At 47.1% G+C, this 27,376-nt stretch overlaps 2 protein-coding genes across 3 annotated transcripts in view; one reads left to right on the forward strand and one right to left on the reverse strand.

Moving 5' to 3' along the window:
* Positions 1-13,337, forward strand: part of SACK1G (scaffolding CK1 anchoring protein G) — a 45,939-nt gene extending 32,602 nt beyond the window's left edge. For both annotated transcript variants that reach the window (XM_035130545.3, XM_035130547.3), the window contains exon 6: positions 12,553-13,337. In XM_035130545.3, coding sequence (XP_034986436.3) covers positions 12,553-12,951 — 399 coding nt within the window. In that variant the 3' untranslated portion in view covers positions 12,952-13,337. The remainder of the gene's footprint in view (positions 1-12,552) is intronic.
* Positions 1-27,376, reverse strand: part of SLC5A10 (solute carrier family 5 member 10) — a 107,593-nt gene that overhangs the window by 61,180 nt on the left and 19,037 nt on the right. Inside the window, exons 6-8 of the mRNA XM_060282796.2 lie at positions 19,302-19,407; positions 17,789-17,869; positions 13,072-13,277 (exon numbers count right to left, since the gene is read on the reverse strand). Of these exons, the coding sequence (XP_060138779.2) occupies positions 13,072-13,277; positions 17,789-17,869; positions 19,302-19,407 (393 nt within the window). The remainder of the gene's footprint in view (positions 1-13,071; positions 13,278-17,788; positions 17,870-19,301; positions 19,408-27,376) is intronic.

The following is a 27,376-nucleotide window of genomic DNA, read 5'->3' on the forward strand; positions in this document are numbered from 1 at the left end:
ATATCAATATAGGACAGAGTAACATCAATAGAAGTTAGTTCTTAAGTTGGATGAGCTGCAACACAAACATTCTTAGAATGCCAACTATTCTTGGCAGATCACAACATGCTCCATTAAAATGAAAATATTGTTCCGCTGTTACAAAATATTAAAATGAAATAAAACAAAAGATGCCAATCTGAATAAAATTTTGTGAAACCTAAGTGAGGGCTGGCATAAAACAAGTAGAAGATTCTGAAATATCTTCCTGGCAAGATACGACATCCTCTCTTAAATAATTTTATCCTCTCCTCGGTTACTACAGCCTCCACTGTTACCTATTTATCTTGTCCATCCAGCAGATAAATTACAGGCTCGCGGTCAGGCCTCTCCCCACCTCTCCCTAAAATTTGCCCCAAAGTGTTGCTCTCTCAACACACTTCAATATATAATCATATGTGCAAAGCCTTCAGCCCATTTTAAACCACAAGGACAGGTATGTCCAGAATAAGGCATATTTCTTAACTTTCTTCCTAGGGTAGCTAAAGGCTGGTTCAGATGCAAAAAGCGATTGCCTGGTGATTAATATTAAGGGGGGGGGAGGATTTAAATTGCATGGTGCCCCGTGAGTAAAGCCTGGGAGGGTTTGTTTTAATAGACAATGAGTGCATGCCTGCTGCTTTGAAGATGACGTGGGTGTCTGAGCATGCTGCTTACAAAAGCATGTCTTGTCCATATTTTCCCACTTTGCTGTTGATGGGCAGGACTAAGCATGCTGGTGAACTTCTCAGGGTTCATCATCAGGGAGCTGAGGGCTGAAGTCTTTTGGACCATTACAAGGGAGGAAGCTCTACTAGGCGTGGTGGGATTCCATTCCACATAGGGACATAGCTGCCAAGTTATCCCTTTTTTACAGGGATTTTCCCTTATGCTGAATAGGCTTCCTCACGAGAAAAGCGAAAACTTGGCAGCTATGCATAGGGATGGAGGGGGGATTCAATTCAGTTGACATTTAAAGGCAAACTACCCTAAATTCACACTTTCTCCATCAATGCAGGAACTGAAACTCAACCGTCCTTTAAAATTTTCACTTACCGGTACCTAAATTTTGCAGTGCAGTTTTTCCAGCCAAATAATGTGTGCAAAAAATGCAAATGCCAGGTGAAAGTGCCCACCCAAATACATACGTTGTTGAAAACGGCATACAAAGATGCATTTATAAGGCGGGGTTGCTTTGCAAACATGTGCGTATTATGAAAACATTGCAGACAAAAACATGCACATTAGGAGAAATCTGCAAATTCCCATGAATTTTTAAAAATCACAAACTGATATAGATATGTGGAGAGCAGATTGGAAGAACGAGAAACATGTATGAGAGTAGCCAAAAGGGTCAGATTCTTCCATCCATACTTCCAAGTCAACATGCAAAGGATATGTACATAAGATGTAAGGAGAACTCTGCTGGATCGGGCCAATGGCCCATCTTGCATAGCTGTCAACTTTTCCCTTTTTTAAAGGGAAATTCCCTTATTCTGAATAGGATTCCTCTTGAGAAAAGGGAAAAGTTGACAGCTATGCCATCTAGTCCAGCATCCTGTTCTCACAGTGGCCAACCAGATGCCTGTGGGGAAACCACAGCAAGCAGGATCCGAGCACAAGAGCCCTCTCCCCTCCTGTGATTTCCAGCAATTAGGGTTCAGAAGCATTGCTTCTTCCAGCTGTGAAGGCAGAGCACAGCCATTGTGGTTGGCAACCATCAATAGCCTTACCTCCCATGAATTTGTCCATACATTCCTCTTTTAAACCCTATGGGAGGGAGTTCCATAGTTTTAACTATGCGCTGTGCAGAGAAAGGGCATTCTTTTATCCATCCTGAATCTTCCAACATTCAGCTTCATCATTCAGCCCACCAGTTCCAGTGTTAGCAGAGAAGGAGTAAAACTTTACCCACTTTCTCCATGACATGCAAAAAAATGTATAAACTTGCCTTTTCCCTAAACGAAAATGTCATCACGGGGAAATTGCACCAATCCCCTTGATCGTCTGTGCTGCCCTTTTTAAACCTATATAAGGCTACAGAAGTGGTGGCAAACTCCCAACACAGAACACGCGACACACTGTAGTTTTTCAGGTTGTTATTCCTAGTCTCCTGTCCTAGAAATGACATTTATGCAGCGATGCTGGTAGCTGGAATCACAGGAGCATAGAAAGCTGAGTTAGACCAGCGATCCTTCCCTTTTCACTAAGGGCTCTTCCAACACTTCTGTTTGTCCCAGATTCCAAAGCATGATGGGACCAAGAGGTTTTTCCTTCCATCCTGCTGCTTCCCCCCCAGGAAAACCTGCCGTTTACCGCTGAATCGGAACAAACGTCTATCAGGTTTGCTGCGGGAAAGCAGCAGTGCAAAAGAAAAACCTCTCGCACCCACACCTAGAAACCGGGGTACAATGAAAGTGTGCCCTAATACACATGGATTTTCCTGTGCCTTCTTTGGTTGGAGAACCACATCACCAAATCGAGAGGAGTGAAAATTGCAACACTCTGGGGAGGGTTAATTTGGTAGCTGCTGCCATTGAATGCAAAAGGAATGAATTTCTCCCCTGCACTAGTCCAGAGCAATGAACATGGGCAGGCACTCGTTCTCTGGGGAACAAGCAGAGAGAGGATGCACACAGGTAAGACAAGTCTAGTTTGGGCCTTTTATTGGGAACGATAAAAACAGGATCCCTCCTCTCCCCTGGTTCATCCCCATCTCTCTCCTCGATTCCAGCTGGCTTCTCAGCTTCGCAAACTATTTTTTTAATCCCTGATTCTTATCAGCATGTGACTTTCATTCCTGGCACAGGAGACCCTGCAGAGGAACAGGGCAGAACTTTTCTTCCTATGAGATCTCAGTGGCAGCCTTACAGCCCTAGCCTGTGCAAGTTTACCTGGAAGTTAAACTCCTCTTACTCTCTTCCAGACAACTGCAGTTTTGAAAGCCGCAGGTGTCGTAAGTTAATTTTTTAAACGGGATTTAGTGCTCCCCGCTTAGAGACAATTGCGATGAAGTGGTATAGATTTTAGTGTGCTGAACAGTAATAGCAAATGCCAGGAAGGCTGTTACTGTTCTGACTCCCAATGTCAAAAAAGGAGGACGGAAACACACACACACACACACAGAGAGAGAGAGAGAGAGAGAGGGAAGGAGAAGTAGGGAGGCAATTTTCAAACATAGGTGAAAGGGAGACTTTTGCAAGCTGCAATATATATATATATATATTAGGGATGCTCCAGCAGGTTCATTATCTTCAAAGCAGAATATAACTATTCATTATCTATTAAAGTCATCCCGCCCAGGCCTTATTCACAGCGCTGTTGTGCTACTCTTCCCATTGCACAGAAGAGGAAAACTAAGTCTTCCGCTTTCCTTTCCTTGCATCCGATAAGCGGAAGAAATGCAGAATGAATTTTGATGGCACTCCTGTGACTCAGCGGAAGTGCATGATTCACCTTGGCTTGGTGCAAGATCAGGCAGCAGCCAGCCCTGCCTTTGCCTTTTCCCTGGCAATGAAGCATATCTCAGATGATTCACAGATGAGGATGTAAGAAGGCATCGCTTTTCATTCCTCCCTGTATTTGTCTCATGCAGGGCTGTTTCCATACCACTGCAGTTTGCCTTTTGCCAAAAAACTATGTTATTCACCTCGCTGTGGTGAAATTATGTCGCTTGCGTAATTTGTGCAATGACATAAGTTACCTTGTCATTACGATATTCCACCCCATTCATTTCAGTGCAAAGGAAATGCAATGCAAGGATGTGGGAGGGGAACATAATCAATTATATTTCATTTGGGGACTGAAAGCAACAACAGGAAGTACACACTGTGTTCATTGGATCAATTTCCATTCTGAACATGGGAGATTCTACTCCTGTTTTCAGTAGAATTCTCCAATATCTTTATTCGCTGCATGCCATGTTGGCTGAAAGAGAGAGAGAGAGAGAGAGAGAGAGAGAGAGAGAGAGAGAGAGAGAGAGAGAGAGAGAGAGAGAGAGAGAGAGAGAGAAATGGGAATCTTTGCAGCCGTGTATAAGTCCCAATGTTAAAGAAATTAGGGGCACCCACTTGCGCTTTTGCTAATCTATGACGCTGCCACATTTGGAATAAAGGGTGCACCATTCTGACTGCACTGTCTCAAAGAGGGGGGAAAGGACATTCTAGTTCTAGGAAATGGTGACAATATTTTATTTCTTGTACCCTGCCCATCTGACTGGGTTGCCCCAGCCAATCTAGGCAGCTTCCAATAGAATATAAAATAACACAACAAAACATCAGACATCAAAAGCTTCCCTAAACAGGGCTGCCTTCAGATGTCTTCTAAAAGTCTGGCAGTAGTTTTTCTCTTTGACATCTGGTGGGAGGGTGTTCCACAGGGCGGGTGCCACTACCGAGAAGGCCCTCTGCCTGGTTCCCTATTGCTTCATTTCTCACAGTGAAGAGGCCACCAGAAGGCCATCGGAGCTAAATTTCAGTGTCTGGGCTGAACGATGGGGGTTAGGGGCGCCGACATTGGGCCCCAGATTATGGGTGCCCAATGGCACCCACGATGTAACGTGACGCCATGATGTCATGTAACATCGCGTGCGTCACAGCGACACTTGAGAGGCCTCCCATGCAACTTCTGAGGTTGCATGGGAGGCCTCACGAGGTCTCCAATGCGACTTCCGGTTTCTTCCAAGGCTTCGTGGGGCTTCAGAGGTTGCATTAGAGGCCACACAATGCCTCGGACATGACTTCTGGGGCGCCGCAAAACACCGGAAGTCACATTGGAGGCCCCACGGCGTGTGGGGGTGTGTGCCTGTGCCCCCTAGAGTTGGTACCAGTAATGGGGGTGGAGGTGCACTTTCAGGTAAGAAAGGAGCGGAAAGGGATAACCAAAACAATAAAAGTGGCTGGAGGAACTACCCACTGAGAAAAGTTTACAGTGTTGGAGGGTGGGCAGGTTTAAAAGGAAAGCGACAAAGGGATTGGGGTGGGCCGTGATTAAAGTTTAATAAAATTATATGCCCAGTGTGGAGAAAGTGGTTAGAGTGTCCCTTCCTCTCTCTCATAGTACTCAGCTACGGTCATCTGAGGAAATTTGTGTTGCCAAGAGATGGAGGACAGAGTCAGGAGTGTCTTCCTGCACACGATGTGGAGATGGGGGTAGAAACTTGTCTCAGTTCATATTTAGCCGAGTTTGCCAATTCACATTTCCATGAACTGGGATGCAGCTCCACTTCAGAATTTGCACTCCTCTAAATGTCGCCATGCAGTACTCCAACAACAACAAAATGTACACAAATGCATACGTTAAAAGAAAGTGTGCCCTGAAATGCAAATGTTGGTGAAATTAGCATGCTAGAACGCATCATATTAGGGGAAATTACTTTTAAAAATGTAAACGGGAAAACTGCATACAAAAAAATGTGCATATTTGGAGAAAGTACATTTGTCTCACTTCAGAGAAGCCGCACTCTGTTGCCTACTTACAGGTAGGTAGCCGTGTTGGTCTGAGTCGAAGCAAAATAAAAAAATTCCTTCAGTAGCACCTTAAAGACCAACTAAGTTTTTGTTTTGGTAGGAGCTTTCGTGTGCATGCACACTTCTTCAGATACACTTGAAACAGAAGTAACAAGAGCCTTATGTATATACAGAGGGTGGTGGGGGTGGGTGGGAATGGGTGATGGGCTGATAGGAGTGGTAAACCTGTTGATGGATGTTAACGACTGCTGATGACTGCAAATGGTCCTGCAGGGAAAAAGCAAGGGCTGAGGCGCTAAAGAAAGCTTGATCATGCATAATGAGATAAGAATCCTATGTCTTTGTTCATCCCAGGTGGCTCCATGGTTTTAAGCTTGGTAATGAGTTCCAATTCAGCAACTTCTCTTTCCAGTCTGTTTCTGAAATTTTTCTGTAATAAAAAAGCTGCTTTGAGATCTTGTATAGAATGTCCTAGGAGATTGAAGTGTTCTCCTACTGGTTTCTCTGTCTTGTGGTTCCTGATGTCAGATTTATGTCCATTTATCCTTTGGCGTAGGGTTTGTCCTGTTTGTCCAATATAGAGAGCTGAAGGGCACTGTTGGCATTTGATGGCATACACAATGTTAGAAGATGAGCAATTAAATAGTCCTGAGATGGTATGTTGGATGTTGTTGGGGCCAGTAATGGTGTTGTCCAGGTGTATGTGGCAGCAAAGTTGGCATCTGGGTTTATTGCAGGCTTTGGTACCTGTGTCCATGTTAAGTCTGGTGGTTGTATTATTGTGGGTGAGGAGTTGTTTAAGATTGGGTGGCTGTCTGTAGGCAATGAAAGGTCTTCCTCCCAGAGCTTGAGAAAGGGAGCTGTCATTGTCCAGGAGAGGCTGTAGATCTCTGGTGATGCGTTGTACTGTTTTAACTTGGGAGCTGTATGTGATGACTAGTGGTGTTCTGTTATTTTCTTTTTTGGGTCTGTCTTGCAGCAGGTTCTCTCTAGGTATCAGTCTGGCTCTGTTGATCTGTTGTTTAACTTCATCAGGTGGATATTTTAGTTCTAAAAAGGTTTGCTGTAGATCTCTTAGGTGAGATTCTCTGTCTGTAGAGTTGGAACAGATGCGGTTGTAACGTAGGGCCTGGCTGTATACGATGGATTGTTTGGTATGTTTGGGATGGTAGCTAGAAGCATGTAGATATGTTTGTCGGTCAGTTGGTTTTCGGTATAAGGTGGTGTCTATACATCCATCCTGTATTTTTATAGTAGTGTCCAAAAAATGTATTTCTTGCATAGATTGGTTCACTGTTAGGTTGATGGTGGGGTGAAAGTCATTGAATGTCTGGTGGAAGGTTTGCAGGGTCTGTTGTCCATGTGTCCAGATAATAAAAATATCGTCAATGTATCGTAGGTACAAGAGAGGTTTGAGTGGGTAGGAGTTTAGGAAACGTTGTTCTAAATCTGCCATGAAGATGTTGGCATACTGTGGGGCCATGAAGGTGCCCATGGCTGTGCCGCTGATCTGGAGGAACAGGTCATCACCAAATTTGAAGTGGTTCAAATCTGTTGCCTAGGTTTGATTGGCTTTACAAACTATGGTTTATTGGAGAGAAACAAACGATAGTATTCAGTTCAGACATAATGCTAAGCCAGGGCTGAGGAGCCTTATATTGGGCCACATTCCCTCATGGGGAAATTTCCAGGGGCCTGTTGCAAAAGTGAGTGGAACAACATATGCAACTCATGGCTTGGCAAAGTAGGTTGCATTCCAGTTGTGCAAAAGTCAAAGCTTTCTACATTCTCACACATTGCATCTCTCCATACTCCATGCAAGCAGAAGACGTTATTACACTTCACGGACATGTCCCAGCTGTGGGAATCTTCAGGGAGGCAGGGGAGGGTATATTGTTTAATGATAGCCTTCCTAACTTGCGTCAACAAGTTCTATACCTTAGCAGAGTTTAAACATTCCCCTTTAAACGCACAGTGGTTTGCTTGTTGCAGGCTAGTTTTAGCCTCTAAATATAGGATTCCTGGTAAGATCTCTTCTTGTCCCTCTTAAAAAGAATAAACACGGCAATCTTATTAAAGTGAATATAAAAGTAGTTTACAGTGGTGCCTCGCAAGACGAATTTATTTCGTTCCGCGAGTCAATTCGTTTTGCGAAAAATTCGTCTTGCGAATTGCGGTTTCCCATAGGAATGCATTGAAATTTCTTTTTTTTGCCCAAAGGAACACATTAATTAAATTTCAATGAATTCCTATGGGAAACCGCGATTCGCAAGATGATTTTTTCGCAAAACAAATTCGTCTTGCGAGTCACCATCAGATCGCAAGACGCATTCGTCTTGCGAAAAATTCGTCTTGCAGGGCATTCGTCTTGCGAGGTACCACTGTACTCACATTCATTCACATTCAGCAATGGATTCAAACTACAAGAAAGAAGATTCCACCTAAACATTAGGAAGAAGTTCCTGACAGTAAGAGCTGTTCGGCGGTGGAATTTGCTACCAAGGAGTGTGGTGGAGTCTCCCTCTTTGGAGTTCTTTAAGCAGAGGCTTGACAGGCATATGTCAAGAATGTTTTGGTGGTGTTTCCTGCTTGGCAGGGGGTTGGACTGGATGGCCCTTGTGGTCTCTTCCAAATCTATGATTCTATGATTCATTCAGTTCACAGTTAGATCCCTGAAGGCAGGCTTAGTTTACAAAAGTATATACTGGTTTACATGTGGAACTATGCCATAAGGGAGTTAGTACCTAAGTGACTGCAAACAAGCATTCACTTCTCCTCACACATAGAGAAAAACAAAATGGAGGAGAGAGAGGGGCAGAAGAAGATGGTGTGCTCCTCTTCCCCAGATTAGACCCCACACACTCTCTAGTCACATGCGGAGGATGTTTGTCCCAGCTCAGGAGGAAACAGGGAGTTTTCTCCTGGCTGGTACAAAGCATCTCCTAGCATGTCCATTCTAGGAATGTTGTACTCATAGCTGCCAAGTTTTCCCTTTTCTCGCGAGGAAGCCTATTCAGCATAATGGAAAATCCCTTAAAAAAGGGATAACTTGGCAGCTATGGTTGTACTTGACTGCTATGTATCTGAAGAAGTGTGCATGCACACGAAAGCTTATACCCAGAACAAACTTAGTTGGCCTCCAAGGTGCTGCTGGACAATTTGTTTATTTTTATTTATTTATTTCGACTGTGTCAGACCAACACGGCTACTGACCTGAATCTTGCCAGCCAGGCAAAAAACACTCAAGGGAGGGTGTGGCCAAGGGAGGGTCCCAAACAGAGGGCAATATACAGAAATTTGGAAAGCTGCATTTGGTGCGATAGCCTGAGGTTCCCCACCTGTGGGCTAAGCCAAGAATCATGGTGAAGAGGAGCAAAAATGGCCCAGATCGGTGCATTCGCGGAAACCCATTAATTAGGCTTTGCTGTGCTGTAAGGCCTGATATAAGAAAGCTTCTGAGCAATATCCCAGCCTCTCCAGGTCATCTGTCATGGATCCTGTTTGCTGATCAGGTGTGGCACCCTAATAAGTCTGTGTCGCTGTCTAAATATTTGCAATTTTGCCTGGTTGTTTCAACATGTTGAAAGTCTCTCTGGCTCAAAGGTTTTGGCAGCCAGCAAGCCTCCTTGTTCCAGGACAAAGTACTGTGGTACCTGGTTATAGAATCGTAGAGTTGGAAGAAACCCTGGGGGGGGGTCATTAGTCCAACCCCCAGCAATGCAGGAATCTCAGTTAAAGCGTCCATGCAAAAATTTCTGAACCATCAGCATTAACAAAAAGATATCATGGTGCTAAACATGTTATCACCCATAGTCCTGGCTATAAAATAACTACAGTTATGGATTATGGTGGTTGTCGATATGATTACTACACAGGGCTTGTAGCATATTCGGCATATTTCACCTGCTTTATTTGAGCCATCCTTAAAAGATGTAAGGTAGGCTTATTCACCCCCATGCAGTAGGGGAAAGAGGCAAGGAGAATAGAGGACCGCTGACTACTCAGAGGAGAGGATCCTGGTGTGCTTGTAATACGTTAAGAGTTTCTGCAGTGCTTTCAAAACATGTCATTGTTACTTACAAGCTGCCTTGCTAGGTTTTATGTCCTGAAAGATGTGACATACCTATAAGATGAGCCTTGCTTTTTTGAACCCTAAATTAAGAAATCAATATTTCTTGAGTTGTTGGCCACCCAAAGTTGTTGAGCTCAGCCCGCTCGACACCAATCACTCGCCCAAGACAACCCCCATTTTTTGCCTGAACAATTTTAGCAAAAAAACATTGCCTTATGTATGGTCAATAACTGTAATAAACAAAGCAAACTGAAAGCAGGCTGCCGGTTTGCAGCAGAGATGAGAATCGAACTGGGGACCAAGCAATTCTTAGCTCAGATTCTTAGCGTCTATAACAGGCACAGGCAAACTCGGCCCTCCAGATGTTTTGGGACTACAACTCCCATCATCCCTAGCTACGGTAACAGGACCAGTGGTCAGGGATGATGGGAATTGTAGTCTCAAAACATCTGGTGGGCCGAGTTTGCCTACGCCTGTTCTATAACATGGGTCGTACTACAGCTCTCATCATCCTTGAGTATTGATCATGCTGGCTGAAGATGGTGGGAGTCGGGAGTCCAAAACATCTGGAAGTGCAGTCCCAGCTCTGTATCTCCATCAGCCTCCCCTGGTACCTGGGGCCCTCCAGATCTTGCTATGACGACACCCATCAAACCTGGCTGTTGGCCATGCAGGGTGGGGCTGGAGGAAGTTTTCCAAAACATCATCCACATTTACAGCACCATGGAATCACTTTAGGCTTCTCCCAAAGAATTCCGGGAGCTGTGGTTTGTTAAGGGGGCTGAGAGTCGTTAGGAAGACCCCTCCCAAAACTACAATTGCCAGAGTTCCTTGTGAAGAGAGACTGGTGATGGTTAAACCGCTTTGGAAAGCATTTGGCACATTCTGGTCTCCATTCTGTGGTGTATCTTAAGAACGATGGAATGATCTGTCCATATTGACTTCTCTCCGTTTCTCATTCTTCCAATCTTAAATCCCGTTCTCTGCACTTCTGCCACAATTTGCAGGTTTTCTTTATTTCAAATCCTTGCAAAAAGTCTTCGGCTTTTTTGTGCAGATTTCTCCCAATAAACCCACTTTTGTGTGCAGTTCGACGAATGTATACCTTTTTGCAAGCAAATTCTCCCAACACAGGGCTTTTTAGCATGTACTTTTCACTAATATACTCATGCACATTTTAAACTAACCCGTGCATTTTTGGAAACGATGGTTGGTTGAAGGCTTGGTTATCATGTAGGAGTTTTCCCCTTGCCCTGCTAAATTGCCCCTTTAATGCTAAATTGGAGCAAACTTCAATTTGGAGATAAGCTGAATTGCCACTTGCTCGAATTGCGCACCAAAGAGCCAGAGAAAATAGCTGTGGAACATAAGGAAGTTTGGATAAGCCTATAGTTTCAGAAACTGAATCAAATTTCTCCCTTGTCCCTAACATTGAAATGTTTGCTTGTTTGTTTCATAGACTGCCCTTCACCTGAGGATCACAGGGTAGTTCACATAAATACATTCAAACACATTCTCTCTTTGCTTCCATTTCCCTGCCCTTTTGCCTGTTGCCTCCCCTTGGTTGCAATATAGACTGTAAGTGCATTGGGGCAAGGAACTTGTCCTGTTTCTGAAGCAATCGTGGCGTCATTGCCATGACATGACTGATGACATCATTGGCTGTGGCTGATGTGAGTTGTGGACTGAAACATCTGCAGATGTTTTGGTTTCCTACACACACTTGCACACCCCTCTGTATCCTCTATCCAGGCAAACAAGAGGCATTATCCCCACAACACCAATTTATGATGGGCCCCAACAAAGCAAATCGGTCAACGTTTAAAAGACATAGAGCATCAGAACAACCTGGCCACTATAAAGAAATTTTGCCCCTGGTACGCTCATTTCCCAACTTCCAACTTTGACTCTATGGCTCCATATTTGCACAAACTTATTATCCCAAAATACAGGCGTGCCTTTACACTTGCAAGACTGGACGTTTTGCCATCTGCTGTTCCCAAGGGACGATTCCAAAAGATCTTATTTGAGAAACGACTTTGCCCCTGTGGAGATGGTAGTATAGAATCAGTAGCACATGTCCTTCTGTTCTGTTCCCTTTATAAAGACTTGAGGAACGAGATATAATAATAATAATAATAATAATAATAATAATAATAATAATAATAATAATATATTATTATTATTATTATTATTCTTTATACCCCGCCCATCTGGCCGGGTCTCCCCAGCCACTCTGGGCGGCTTCCAACAGAAGAATAAAACACAATAATCTATTAAACATTAAAAGCCTCCCTGAACAGGGCTGCCTTCAGATGTCTTCTAAAAGTCTGGTAGTTGTTTTCCTTTTTGACATCTGTTGGGAGGGCGTTCCACAGGGTAGGCGCCACCACCGAGAAGGCCCTCTGCCTAGTTCCCTGCAACTTCATCACTCCACTCCTTCTAACCATCCCAGGACGCTCAACCATGGCCACAATGCATTTCCTTCTATCAGACCCAAATGACCAGACAACAGCTAAGGTTGCTAGCTTAATTGCTGGGGCAATTAGAATAAGGGCCACCAACTGATTGATAATCCAGGATTCTAATTTGTGCTTTTAACAAAAAAAAATGTACACAGTGTATTGTTTTATGGTTGCTATGGCCTTTGGCTAATGCAAATAAAGTTGTTTTATTATTATTATTATTATTATTATTATTATTATTATTATTATTATTATTATTATTGGCATTATCAGAGTCCAGGGATGCAGTCCAGCCACACAAAAACACTCTGGGAGAGTAAACCACAGGGTCAGTAATAAGTGGGGCTTGGGGGGGGGAGTCCCGGAGGCCAGAGAAATAGAGAGGCCTGTAGGGGGACATTTGGCCCCTGAGCCTGAAGTTCCCCGCCCCCTGATGTAAATAATGACAGAAAATAAATTTGCAGTGTTAATGAATACCCAAAGCATGACTGCTCACAACTTTCTCCCCCTTTTCGTGCTTCACAAACAGGGACCACAACTGCTCTGCTACGGGTCCAGGGTGCAAATGTCTGTGGGAAGAGGCAAAAGCGGTCCCCCGCAGCAGAAAGCCCCAGGAGATGGCAAATACCAGCAGGATGGAAGCCGGGCCAAAAAGCAACCCCCAGGCTCAGCCGGCCAGCCGTACTGGCAGAGCAAAGGGTTCGGCACCTCCAAGAACGCACAAGCCAGCCGCTTCTCCCAAGGAAGAAGCAGCCCCTCCCGAGCAATCTCCACCACAGAAGCCCAGAGGGCGGCGGAAGAAATAAGGACACCCTTTGGCATCCCGCTGTCCAAACTGTCAGAATCCAAGCACCTAAAGAACAAGGTGTCTCCGTGGTCCGATGCCAAGCGGAGGCACCCAGGAGCCACCAACCACAAAGAGCAATAGGGCGGGAGATGGTCGCCCTGGGACACTGAGAAAGAGCCCTGCCGGGGTCCAGGGAGGGACCCACAAAAGTGGGGTTGCTTTGCAACAGTGCGGTTGCCCAGCAGGGAGAGGGGGGTTTACCTGGTCTGTGCACCAGTACCACGTGGCCACGACCGAGAGCCCAAAGGTCATGCCGGTCCAGGGCAAGTCTCCGGAGACGGGATCCCGGAATAGGTGCATCGCATCGAGCCTGGGCACGTGGCAGGTTGTGTTGGGGATGATCTTAGACGGCACAGCCTTTAAGTAAGCTTCTTCCAGGTTCTGGTAGCCGCCGATCTCGTCGAAAGCTTTGCAGGGGATAGAGGGGTGGGGAGAGGCAATCATTTAAAATAGATCTACCAAAACGCAAACAACGGCTCACCTCTTCCTTCACTTCCCACCGTGACTTTTAGCGTTGCAAGAAAAACAGCCGCGTTGGTGCAACGTCAGCACGCTTTCCTGTTCCAGCACCTGGGAGTGGGGGTTTGGTAGGGGAACTCACAAGCACGAGGGTGTGCTACGTTTCCTGAAATATCTAGCTCCACAGAACCCTTCGGTGTAGCAGGAGCTGTGTAGAGCCCCTGTGTTGCAGGCAGAAGGTTGCAGGCTTGGTCCCTGCCATTGCCGGTTAGACTGGCTGGAGCTAGCAGTTGATGGGAATGTCCTTGGCCAGAAGCCCTGGGGCAGGCATCCCCAAACTTCGGCCCTCCAGATGTTTTGGACTACAATTCCCATCTTCCCCGACCACTGGTCCTGTTAGCTAGGGATCATGGGAGTTGTAGGCCAAAACATCTGGAGGGCCGCAGTTTGGGGATGCCTGCCCTGGGGAATAGCTGCCAGCCAGTGTAGGCAACACTCTGGCCTGGGTGGAGTTGTTATAAGGCATGGAGGGGGAAGCTTCTTGCCCCTGAGGGCCATGTGTGGTACAGATAGGGAGCTGTGTGTGTGTGTGCCCATAGGCACCAACTCTAAGGGGCCCAGATCACTTTGGGGGACCCAATAAAATAGGGGGCCCAGCCCACTCCCAGTGTCGAGAACAATCAGTTGTGGAGGAGGCCAATCGCGAAGCCAGGTGCAGCGTGACTTCAGTGGCTGTCGGCTTCTCCTGCTGCCATGGAGGGGAAGGAGGAGAGAAGCAGCCCCCAGCTGTGGCAGCAGCAGGAGGAGGGCACTGAGTGGCAGAGTAGAGGAGCCTCCAGCCATTGAAGCCGTGCTGCCGTCATGTTCGGCTCCACCCCGTGCGTCCTGGCATCCCACACATGTCATGCATGCATCATCGGCCCCCCAATCTTCTGCTCAAGTTGGTGCCTCTGGCTGCAAGCCTGTGGGTGTGGCTAGAATCGGTGGTGGGTCACCCACTCACCCACCCCTCTGCACACTGGCCCTCGTCTTCATCAGAGGACATGGCCGTCCCGTCCCCCCGCCGTGCCGTCCTCCCCATCACAACTGTGTCAGCCCACCCAGTGGTCGGGGAGCATAATTGACTTGCAAAATTTAGCAGGGGCAACCATGGGCCGCAGTGGGGGTCTCTGAGGGCCACACACACAGCCCCTTGGGCACAGGTGGCCCACATTGCAATGCAAGGCAATTCCTAAACCATTTAAGCAGGAGCTTCTGGGTTTATTTTGGGCAGGGAGGTACAGCCGGTCAGGGTCAGGGACCCCCTTCAACCAGGTGATGGAGCTGAGGACTCTGAGCTTAAAGAGGACGGGCGTATGATTCTCTATAGGGCCAGCCCCAGAAGTGCTGCTACCCACTTAACCTGCGGGGTAACACACATACCCTCCAGGAATGTGTTCTGACCTAGAGGACTCTGCTGTAGGAGACCCTGGAAGACCTGAACCTTCCCAGCTCCGTCGCAGTAGGACAGGCACCCCCAAACCTGGCCCTCCAGATGTTTTGGGACTACAACTCCCATCATCCCTGACCGCTGGTCTTGTTAGCTAGGGATGATGGGAGTTGTAGTCCCAAAACATCTGGAGGGCCGAGTTTGGGGGTGCCTGCAGTAGGACATGGTGGGCAAAGGCTTTGCCCCTTTAAGTCAAGCAGGGTCTTGAATTAAAGTTGGTGAGAAGAATCAGGCTACACCTGGTTCCATTATGGGCTGGGTTGCAACTTGTCCCTTGCTGGACCAACTTCAGAGGCAGAACCTGCCTTGTGTCCTGCCTGAATTTTGTCCCACCTTGCCCTGTAACCAGCCAGGATCTCGCCTTGTCCTACAGCCTCTTGGGCCTTGGCGCAAGACAAGCGGGTAAACGTATTCTTCATATGTACAAGTTGAGATTCACACCTTTACGGTTAAAGGGATCACAGTAGCAGGTGATGGGAAAGAGACCCACTTGCCCCTGAGACGGTGGAGAGCCCCCCCCAAAAAAAGTTGCAATAATAGTGATGAGGATTGAGTCACCCCAGGGTTTGCAACCCTTCCAGGGTGAGCCAACAGCTTCCCCAGACGAAAGCCTGCCTTTGCAAAGACATTGTGCCCCGAACCAAAACAAGCACCCACAAATACCGCAGATTAAGACCGCTCTCTCGGGAAAGTTAATGATTTGAAGCAGTTTGCAAAGGGGGCAGGATTTGCAGCCTTTGTTTTGAGCGTCAACAGGAATTAGTGGCCGGGTTCTTTTCAAAGCCTCGTCATGGCAACCACGCAGCAAGCCACCCAACCAGGGTGTGGCAGGATTACCACATGATCCGTCCCCCTTCAATGGTGGCTTTAGATGTAAGCTCCAGAGTATCGGCTGATTTAAAGGGCTGCGGGGGCCGGTTCAAGGCGTTGGGGTGACTGAGGTCGAAAAGCCAAAATGGCGCCCACACCCATTAACTGACCCGGGACACAAGCCGCTGAGAAGTTTCTCTGCACAAGCTTTTCACTAGAACGGTTATTACAAACAAAAGCAACGATGCACTTTGGTTTACTCGGAAACTTCTTAATTTATTCTGCAGATCAAACCCACTTGAATCACGTCCACATACCACACATTTCACGCACATTTCGACCCCCATGGATTTCTGCCCCCCCCCAATAATTCCAGGAACTGTAGTCTATCCCTCAGCAAGATACAGTATAATTTCCAGCACCCTACACAAACTGCAAACAAACTACAATTCCCATTATTCTTGGGGCGGAGGACGCTGTGTGCTTTACTTGTGTGGCATGGATTTGAATTCAGATAGTATATACTAAACATTGTGATGTTTTCTTTCCTGGGGGGGGGGGTTGGAGAGAGAAAGCCATGCACAACAGTCCAGTCGCCATTGGTTCTTCCTCATTAGGGGTTTAGCATGGAAAATCCTATTTCCTTTCCTTTCTATTTACAGGGCACCCACAGGATAGCGACATCCATTTCCCCTTTGGTTCTTTCTTCCCCCCACCCCCAGAAAGATAGAAGAGGAACTCTGTCTCCACAGGGGCAGGTGACTTTAGCCCTTTTCTTTCCTTCCTTCCTTCCTTCCTTCCTTCCTTCCTTCCTTCCTTCCTTCCTTCCTTCCTTCCTTCCTTCTTTCTTTCTTTCTTTCTTTCTTTCTTTCTTTCTTTCCCCTCAGTTTTAACTTGGGCAGTGATGTATCGCGGTAGTGAACTTACAACTGCATTATTTGTGGTTGTATTCTGCATTTAGCATGAACTCTGGAACTGCATACACGATTCTGAACAAACTAAGCCGGAGGTATACACTCAAGTACAGTGGTGCCTCGCAAGACGAATTTAATTCGTTCCGCGGGTCAATTCGTCTTGCAAATCACGGTTTCCCATAGGAATGCATTGAATTTTTTTCCCCCATAGGAATGCATTAATTAAATTTCAATGCATTCCTATGGGAAACCGCGATTCACAAGACAAATTTTTTGCAAAACAAATTCGTCTTGTGAGTCACCATCAGATCGCAATGTGCAATTGTCTTGCGAAAAATTCGTCTTGCAGGGCAAGACGTATACACTTTCAGAGTTCATGCTAAATACATTACTTCTGGTAAATGAGCCGTCTAAAAAGTGTGTCACCGGCATGAACAGTTTGGAAAGCGCTGTGCTAGAGGGGTCATGAAAAATGTTGTCCCGGGCTTTTTAGACTCATCTACCCATGAAACCAAAGGGGGGGGGGCATTGGTTGCCAGGTGTGAAATATCTTGGCGTTATTTTCAGATCTCCTACCCCAGTAACACACCAAACCACTCTGACTCCATAAGGGAAATAGGGAAGCTAAAGAACAACTGCCCTTGTGGAACCGGGACATTAGGGGCATGGATGTGTAAATGCAATGTCCTTTGCACCCATAAGGAACAGGGAATAGCCAAACTTCCTCCAAGGTTAAAGATGTGCTGCTGTTCTCAAGACTTCTTTTAAAAATCTAACTAGATATGCACCCCAGCAGAACTGCTTCATGCGGTTGCTGCAGGAGTTTGCCTCATTGTACAGCCTCCAAAGAAATTGTTTACAAATGTAAAAAGATAAAATAAAAATTACAATGTTCCAAAAATGGCGGAAAGTCGCAGCTGTGTTCATTCTGTAAACTCTCGCTCTTTCCGTGTCTATTTAGTGCTGTGCCGTAAATATATGAAGAGTCAGAAGACAAGTCCTTGCCCCAGGGAGATTACAATTTAGAAAACAGGCAACGGAGGAAGTGGGAGATGCAGAACCCTTCAACCATCCTGATTTGAGTGGGGCATTCCGGAACTACGGAAGCCATCCCGGCTTCTGATTGGATCCCGGAATGTCCTGTATTTTGGTGCACCACTCTGGTGCAAGTCAGAAGAGATCCTATGATCTCTTATTGGGCGGGGAGGGGGATAAGGAGAGTCAGGCCCCCACAGGCAGGCCTTACCTGTTACTGTCAGGATGGTGGCTCCAATGACCATGATAAGAGTCTGCAGAGTATCTGTATAGATGACAGCCGCCAGCCCACCTGCGGACAGTAGACAGGGAGAGCAGATCTGAATTGCAGAGCTGAGTTTTGCTCAGCACCATTTGGGGTGCTTCCGTTTCCTCCCCATGTTTCCAACAGAGGGAGCCCTTTAGAACTAGGAGGGGGCGGGAATTTGGGGTCGGTTCACATAAGTGCAAATTTACCTAATTTGCAGTTCACAAAACAACATGCATCCTGGCACCCACACTCATCTCAAATTTACACTGCAGCGAAAAATAGGTGTCTGCAAAATGCACAGATTAAGGAAATGTTTATATGAGTGTAACATGGGGGGAAATGCATTCTATCAGGGGAAATTGTGTGCAAAATACAATACAGTGGTGCCTCGCTAGACGAATTTAATTCGTTCCACAGGTCTTTTCTTATAACGAAAAATTCGTCTAGCGAATCCCATAGGAATGCATTGATTTTTTTGATTTTGCCCATAGGAACGCATTAATTGAATTTCAATGCATTCCTATGGGAAACCGCGATTCGCTAGACGAATTTTTCGTAAAACGCATTCGTCTAGCGAGGCAACCTCTGCTAGAAAAAACCTTTCGTTAAGCGGAAATTTCGTTAAGCAGGGCATTCGTTAAGCGAGGCACCACTGTATGTGTCTTATTAGGAAAAAACGGCACGCAAATCATTTTTACACTATTTTCACAAGGCTCTCCCCAAAAGACAAAAGGGGGAGACCAGAAAACAGGTGGTGCCCTAGAAATGGGGGGGGGACGCTGGAAGGGAGGGGAGTCCTGCGACCTTCCAGGTGTTCGTTTGCTTATTTGTTTACAGACTTCTAATCCGCACATCCATTTTAAAAAAAAGAGCAAAGTGGAATAGGACATGTAAAAACCAACCAAAATATCCATAAAAACATTAATAAATATCAGCAAATACCGATTGGATTAAGAAAAAGAAGATCCAGGTTACAAGGGCCTGCAGAACCAGAAAAGTTTTGAAAAGTTTTCTGAAGGAAGCGAGGGATGGTTCTTGCCAAACCAGAGTTTTTGCCCGCAGCTTGCTTGGTGCCTGGGACCATGTTTCATGTGTGAAGCACGTTCCACCAGACCCTCCAAGTATCCCTATTTTCCAGGGATGCCCCTGATTTAGAGAAGCCGTCCCAGTTTCTGATTTGATCCCGGAATGCCCCACTTTTCCCCACGATGTCCCTGTTTTAATGGGAGAAATGTTGGAGAGCATGGAGTTATCAGACCCCCGAGCCGTCTGAGGGCAATCCTGTATAGGGAAGGGTTTTTTTAAAATGTTCAATGTTTTGTTATGTTTTTCCACATGTTGGAAGCCGCCCAGAGTGGCTGGGGCAACCCAGTCAGATGTGTGGGGAATAAATAATAGAATCATCATTAAGGAATGGGGCGTCCCTATTTTCATGGGAGAAATGTTGGAGGGTATGGTCCATCGTGCATCTAACCTGCAATGGTGTAAATGGCAGTGACGACCAGCATCAGGACGGTGGAAAGATAGAGATTCCAGCCTAGGCACACTTGAACAAATAAGGCTCCTGAATACAGGTCTGTCTGCAAGGAGAAAGAGAGAACCTATCAGGTTTTTTGCAGGGTAGGGAGGGATTCTCAGCTAGGACAGGCAAAAGCTGCTTCAGAGCTTTGCCATGCTTTAAACCAGGCATCCCCAAACTTCGGCCCTCCAGATGTTTTTGACTACAATTCCCATCCTCCCTGACCACTGGTCCTGTTAGCTAGGGATCATGGGAGTTGTAGGCCAAAACATCTGGAGGGCCGCAGTTTGGGGATGCCTGCTTTAAACTAACACCTGAAGTATTCATTTTAATAGCGATTTCGGTACCACCAGCCCACAGTGAAGGAAGCTGCTTCATCTGATAGATTCCCAGCTGTCCTTCAATATTGGGTTACGAACACGGGAAGCAAAAGGCCTAGGTTGCTACTTTTTCTGCAGACCGAGACTCCTGTTCCCTTTAACAGCTGGGTGTCAGGTAGAAATCCGCAGGCGAAACCTTTCCTGGCATTAAGGTGCAAATAATAATAATAATAATAATAATAATAATAATAATAATAATAATACGGTAATTTATTATTTATACCCTGCCCATCTGGCTGAGCTTCCCCTGCCACTCTGGGTGGCTTCCAACAAACATTAAAATACATCAAATATCACAGATTAAAAACTTCCCTAAACAGGGCTGCCTTTAGGTATTTTCTAAATGTCAAGTAGTTGTTTATCTCTCTGACCTCTGATGGGAGGGCGTTCCACAGGGCAGGCGCCACTACCGAGAAGGCCCTCTGCCTGGTTCCCTGTAGCTTTGCTTCTCGCAGTGAGGGAACCGCCAGAAGGCCCTTGGTGCTGGACCTCAGTGTCCGGGCAGAATGATGGGGGTGGAGACGCTCCTTCAGGTATACTGGACCGAGGCCGTTCAGGGCTTTAAAGGTCAGCACCAACACTTTGAATGGCGCTTGGAAACGTACTGGGAGCCAATGTAGGTCTTTCAAGACTGGTGTTATGTGGTCTCGGCGGCCGCTCCCAGTCACCAGTCTAGCTGCCGCATTCTGGATTAGTTGTAGTTTCCGGGTCACCTTCAAAGGTAGCCCCACATAGAGTGCATTGCAGTAATCCAAGCGAGAGATAACCAGAGCATGCACCACTCTGGCGAGACAGTCCGCGGGCAGGTAGGGTCTCAGCCTGCGTACCAGATGGAGCTGATAGACAGCTGCCCTGGACACAGAATTAACCTGTGCCTCCATGGACAGCTGTGAGTCCAAAATGACTCCCAGGCTGCGCACCTGGTCTTTCAGGGGCACAGTTACCCCATTTGGGACCAGGGAGTCCTCCACACCTGCCTGCCTCCTGTCTTGTCAGGATTCAACATCAATCTGTTAGCCGCCATCCATCCTCCAACTGCCTCCAGGCACTCACACAGGACCTTCACCGCCTTCACTGGTTCTGATTTGAAAGAGAGGTAGAGCTGGGTATCATCCGCATACTCATGAACACCCAGCCCAAACCCCCTGATGATCTCTCCCAGCGGCCGCATGTCGATGTTAAAAAGCATGGGGGAGAGGACAGAACCCTGAGGCACCCCACAAGTGAGAGCCCAGGGGTCTGAGCACTCATCCCCCACCACCACTTTCTGAACACGGCCCAGGAGGAAGGAGCGGAACCACTGTATGACAGTGCCCCCAGCTTCCAACCCCTCTAGACGGTCCAGAAGGATGTTATGGTCAATGGTGTCAAAAGCCGCTGAGAGATCCAGCAGAACAAGGAAACAGCTCTCTCCTTTGTCCCTAGCCCGCCGGAGAACATCAACCAGTGCGACCAAGGCAGTTTCAGTCCCATGATGAGGCCGAATCCTGACTGGAAGGGATCCAAAGGTCTGCCCTATTGAATTCTCCCTGTCAAGGTGTTGCTCGCAGCCAAGAACTTCCATGGGCCTAGAACTTCCCATCTGGTTGCCCCACTGTGGAAAACACAAAACTTGACTGTAAATTTTGGTCGGATCCTGCAGGGCTCCTTTCTGAGTGGCAACTAGCAGTCTCAGCCCTGTGCTAGTAGCACAAGCAGAGACCAGGTCTTAAAGCCAGAAGATGGCTAGAAATTCAACAGATTAATCTTATTCCCATCACAGGGGGCCGGGGGGGGGGGAGTTGCATGTTTTAACTTCCAGCCAGATAGGGGACTCATCACATTTCGATGCCTGCTAAGAAACACCTGCTGAATCAGACCAATTCCCCATCTGGCCCAACATCTGACCAACCGGACATTTGTGCAGAACCCTCAAGAAAGGACCTGAGCGCAAGAGCAACACTCTCCTCTCCACCTGGCCTACCTTACAGAGTTGTTGTGATGATAAAATGGGGAGAAGGAGAAGAGCACACCGTCTTCAGCTCCTCTTAGGAAAGATGGGGTATAAATCTGGAGCTCGAGCATCTCAACAACACATTTGGGAAGAGGAAACCATGTTTCCACCTGAACAATGAGAACTAGAAACTTGTTTTGGAGGAAAGCTTGGTGAGGCGGAAGCTGGCGGGGTCCGATGGGAGTCCAGGGTGGGGAGATATGACTGAGACCAAGTATTCAGTGGCTGATACTCTTACACAAGCCTGCTTGTCAACAAGACTTAAGGGGCAGTTTTGAGGCAGCAAGAAATTCCAGGCAAGATTTTCGACATCACAGTCTCATTATCTGGCTTGGCAAGGAGGAGAGGCACGCCCAATGGCAGGGAGGCACAAAGAAAACCATTGAGAAACCAACCAGCTCACCAAATGAGACTCCTTTCTGTCTCCCAACCCAGGGGGAGTTTCAGAGCTTTGGATTCCAAACGCGGAAGGGTACAGGCGATACTGACCGCCAACAATTGTTGTGGGCCAGAACCACCGGGTCTTGTGACAGGCCCCTTTGCAAACCCCCTTCAGCCAATATCCTAGAAGTAGGGGCCACCCTACAAAACGGAGGAACTGTTGATTCATGGCAGGTGCGAGAAACCCTGGGTAGGTTCGAACCACCAACCTTCTGGTTAAAATCCAGATGCACTGACCCATTGCACCACAAGTTCTTTGGGTCTTGAAAGAGGGGCTATATGTTGTTGTTTAGTCATTTAGTCGTGTCCGACTCTTCGTGACCCCATGGACCATAGCACGCCAGGCACTCATGTCTTGCACTGCCTCCCGCAGTTTGGTCAAACTCATGTTCGTAGCTTCGAGAACACTGTCCAACCATCTCGTCCTCTGTCATCCCCTTCTCCTAGTGCCCTCCATCTTTCCAGGGAGTCTTCTCTTCTCATGAGGTGGCCAAAGTATTGGAGCCTCAGCTTCACGATCTGTCCTTCCAGTGAGCACACAGGGCTGATTTCCTTCAGAATGGATAGGTTTGATCTTCTTGCAGTCCATGGGACTCTCAAGAGTCTCCTCCAGCACCATAATTCAAAAGCATCAATTCTTCGGCGATCAGCCTTCTTTATGGTCCAGCTCTCACTTCCATACATCACTACTGGGAAAACCATAGCTTTAACTATACGGACCTTTGTAGGCAAGGGGCGATATAACTGGCAGCTAAAGGCGTCTTACACCAGGCCCTCCAAGCGTCCCTATTTTCAAGGGACAGTCCCGGATTTAAAGAAGCCATTCTGGTTTCTGACTTGATCCAGGAATCTCCTGCTTTTCCTTAGGACCTCCTTATTTTCATCAAATAAATATTGGAGGGTATTAATCTATGATACCCCTGAGCCAGGGAGATAACTATACAACCTTCCGAAGACATCTGAAGGCAGCCCTGTATGGGGAAGGTTTTCAATGTTTAATGTGCTTTGATATATGTTGGAATTTGACATGGAATTGAGTCAAATTGATTGATTTTTGTTGCTGTATCTATTTCAGCAATCCTAAAGTTTGGAGTCAGTAGCACAGATGTTGTAAGGGTGTGATGGAACAAACCCTGTTGAAGAAGATAACAGTGGTTACCCAGACCTCGTTGCTGGTTGCAAAGACCACCTTCTCATAAGCTGCCAGCTGAGTCATGTCTTCTGCTCATTGTATAATTGGGGTGTTTGTGTGCGATAGACCTCTACTTCTAGTACGGAAGTGCATACCCTCCAACATTTCTCTGGTGAAAATAGGCACGTCCTATTCTATTATTATTATTATTATTATTATTATTATTATTATTATTATTATTATATTTGTACACTGCCCATCTGACTAGGTTGACTAGGTGGCCCCAGCCACTCTGGGAGGCTTCCAACATGTATAAAAACATAATAAAACATTAAGCATTGGGAAGGGGACATCCCTATACAGACCTTCCATTAGATGTCTTCTAAAGGTTATTTATCTCATTGGCTCAGGGGTCAAACCAGCTTAACTAGAACAATGGCTGCGCATTATGAAGGAGCCCTGGGCAGGTTAGTCTTCACAGGCACCCTCATCACTGCAGCAGGTCCAGGGGGCTTTCAGTAGTGGGGACCTTGCTAGAGTGGCATAGCATGGGTTGCCAGTGCCCGGTGGGAAGGAAATGGATGGAGTACGCATGTGAATTCAACTGCCTAACCGCACCCCCAGCCCCCAGGAGATCACAGCCGCAGAGACAAGGAAAGAAGAGAAGAGTTGTTCCATTGTCTGGAGAGGTCGCTTCCTGGTTCACATGGAGAAGCCGTTTTCAACGGAGCCCAGAGACGGAAGTATGCAGCTGCATTGAGGCGGCACCAGATGTTGAAATTTTGCACCCATGTAGCCCCGCCGCCGCCGCCGCGCTATGCCACTGCCCTGCTAGGCTGTGCCCTCTCAGCATATGCCTGATCATGCCAGCCTCTGGCACCAGCCAGCAAAGCAGGTGGTCTTCATTTAGCCAGATGGCTACAGATAAGCTTCCTTCAGCCTTATTGCACTGAATTTTCATGAGCTTCTTCTCAATCCCTAAAACCTGCCTCCTCCGAAATCACACAGGCAAGGGGGGTGGGGCGATTGTTTTCATCTAATTCCTTTCTCTGTTATTGTTGTTTTGCCAGCTCAGCAAAAAAATTTAAAAATTGCCGGCCTCCTGTTCCCTCCAGGCAGAGCGACGGAGGCAGCAACGCGGAAGGCGGCAGGTGGGGCTGCCCGGCATTTTCACTCTTTCGACTTGAACAGATTTGTTCTCTTGGCACCTGCCCTGCCTTTGAATCGCCTGCCAAGTCGCTTTTTCATGCTTGGCTCCAAAGCCAGCTGCACACTCTGGTTACCAAAGAAAAAAGAGAGCTTCTGTTGACTCCTCAGCTGTCCTCAGAGAAGGGGTGGGCCACGAGGTCGAGCACACACGTGGGCCAAAAGGAGATGGTAAAATTGGGAGGGATCTCACAAGCCTGGAGGGTACAGGAGCCTCCCCACGCTCAGGTCAACTGTGCCTTGTATCTTAGTTCACCACTGAGAGGCCTTCCAGAAACCGGAGGTTCCTCATGAGGGCTAGCACCATGGTTAGCATGCAGAATCCCCCAAAAGGCTCCCGGAAAAATACCGGTATAATAAACTGTATGTCCACAACCAGTCCTACACAACCGCAAGCTCGCTAGATAGTGTTTCACAAGCTTCTCTCCGAGTCACATAAACTATAGAACTTGCTGCCCCAGGAGGCAATGATGGCCCCCAGCTTAGATACTGCTACTAATAATAATTTTATTAATTATATGCTGCCTATCTGGCTGGGTTGCCTCAGCCATTCCAAGAGATATGAAAATGTAATGAAGCATCAAACATTAAAAGCTTCCCTGTACAGGGTTGCCTTCAAATGTCTTCTGAAAGTTGTGTAGTTCTTTATGTCGTTGACATCTGATGGGAGGGCGTTCCACAGGGTGGGTGCCACTACCAAGAAAGGCCCTCTGCCTGGTTCCCTGTAGCCTCACTTCCTGCAGTGAGGGAACTGCCAGAAGGCCCTCGGGGCTGGATGATGAGGGTGGAGATGCTCCTTCAGTTATATAGGGCTGAGACCATTTAGGGCTTCAGTCAGCTCACCAACACTCAGAATTGCACTCAGAAACGTTGTTGTTGTTGTTTAGTCATTTAGTCGTGTCCGACTCTTCGTGACCCCATGGACCATAGCACGCCAGGCACTCCTGTCTTCCACTGCCTCCCGCAGTTTGGTCAAAATCATGTTCGTAGCTTCGAGAACACCGTCCAACCATCTCGTCCACTGTCGTCCCCTTCTCCTAGTGCCCTCAATCATTCCCAACATCAGGGTCTTTTCCAAGGATTCTTCTCTTCTCATGAGGTGGCCAAAGTATTGGAGCCTCAGCTTCACGATCTGTCCTTCCAGTGAGCACTCAGGGCTGATTTCCTTCAGAATGGATAGGTTTGATCTTCTTGCAGTCCATGGGACTCTCAAGAGTCTCCTCCAGCACCATAATTCAAAAGCATCAATTCTTCAGCGATCAGCCTTCTTTGTGGTCCAGCTCTCACTTCCATACATCACTACTGGGAAAACCATAGCTTTAACTATACGGAGCTTTGTCGGCAAGGTGATGTCTCTGCTTTTTAAGATGCTGTCTAGGTTTGTCGTTGCTTTTCTCCCAAGAAGCAGGCGTCTTTTAATTTCGTGACTGCTGTCACCATCTGCAGTGATCAAGGAGCCCGAGAAAGTAAAATCTCTCACTGCCTCCATTTCTCAGAAACGTACTGGGAGCCAATGGAGGAGGAGGAGGAGGGTAGTAGTTTGGATTTGATATTCTGCTTTATCACTACCTAAAGGAGTCTCAAAGCGGCTAACATTCTCCTTTCCCTTCCTCCCCCACAACAAACACTCTGTGAGGTGAGTGTTTGACTGAGAGACTTCAAAGAAGTGTGACTAGCCCAAGGTCACCCAGCAGCTGCATGTGGAGGAGCGGAGACGCGAACCCGGTTCACCAGATTACGAGTCCACTGCTCTTAACCACTACACCACACTGAAGGTCTTTCAGGACCGGTGTTATGTGATCTCAGCGCCGCTCCCAGTCACCAGTCTGGCTGCAGCATTCTGGATTAGTTGTAGTTTCCGAGCCACCTTCAAAGGTAGCCCCACGTAGAGCACATGGCAGTAGTCCAAGTGGGAGGTAACTAGAGCATGCACCACTCTGGCGAGACAGTCTGTGGGCAGGAAGGGTCTTAAGCCAGTGTACCAGACAGAGCTGGTTGACAGCTGCCCTGGATCTATGCCTCCATGGACAGGTATGAGTCCAAAATGACTTCCAGGCTGCACACCTGGATCTTTAGGGGCACAATGGCTTCTGAAATGCTTCTGAATACCAGTTGTTGGAAACCGCAGGAGGGGAGAGGGCTCCTGTGCTCGGATCCTGCTTGCAGGCTTCTGGTTGGCCACTTTGAGAACAGGAGGCTGGCCTGGATCATAGCTGCCAAGTTCTCCCTTTTTTTAAGGGAAATTCCTTTATGCTAAATAGGCTTCCTCGCGAGAAAAGGGGAAACTTGGCAGCTATGGCCTGGATGGGCCACTGGCCTGATCCTGCAGGCTCTTCTTATATTCAGCTTTCCGTTTGCAAAATGAGGATAACACCTTCGCCTGCAGGATGTTTGCCAGGATAAAGTAGATTAAAAAATGGAATGCTTGAAATGTGCTAGAAGTAGTGCTTTTTTTAAAAAAAATTGCTTCCAACCTGGGTTGCCTTGCACAAGGGCAGCTGGAGGTTCTTCTGTAACTCTGGCTCCATACCCTATTCCCTGTCTGAGCATCTCACTCCAATCTGTATGATTCAACTCCCTCTTCCAAGAGAAGGATGATCCATAAATCTGGCGGCAGCTATCAAGACGCCACCCTGGTGTGTGTGTGTGCACTTGTTGGTCAATATCTGGTGGGTTGCAAAAGGGAAGTCAGAAAGGAACGAGCTCGCTTTGCTGGAGGAGCAGATAGACTGCAAAGTCCTGAGCGAAATCAAAGGGGCAATACAGAAGATTCACTTTTTTTTCCCCTGGAAATTAGGTTAGAGACTGACACCAAGCAGCTGAACAGGATCTTGGCTCCGGTCAAGACAGCACTCTGTTCACGCTGCCAGCGATTTTT

The sequence above is a fragment of the Zootoca vivipara genome, chromosome 13 (assembly GCF_965207765.1).
Source record: "Zootoca vivipara chromosome 13, rZooViv2.hap1.1, whole genome shotgun sequence".
Taxonomy (NCBI): Eukaryota; Metazoa; Chordata; class Lepidosauria; order Squamata; family Lacertidae; genus Zootoca; species Zootoca vivipara.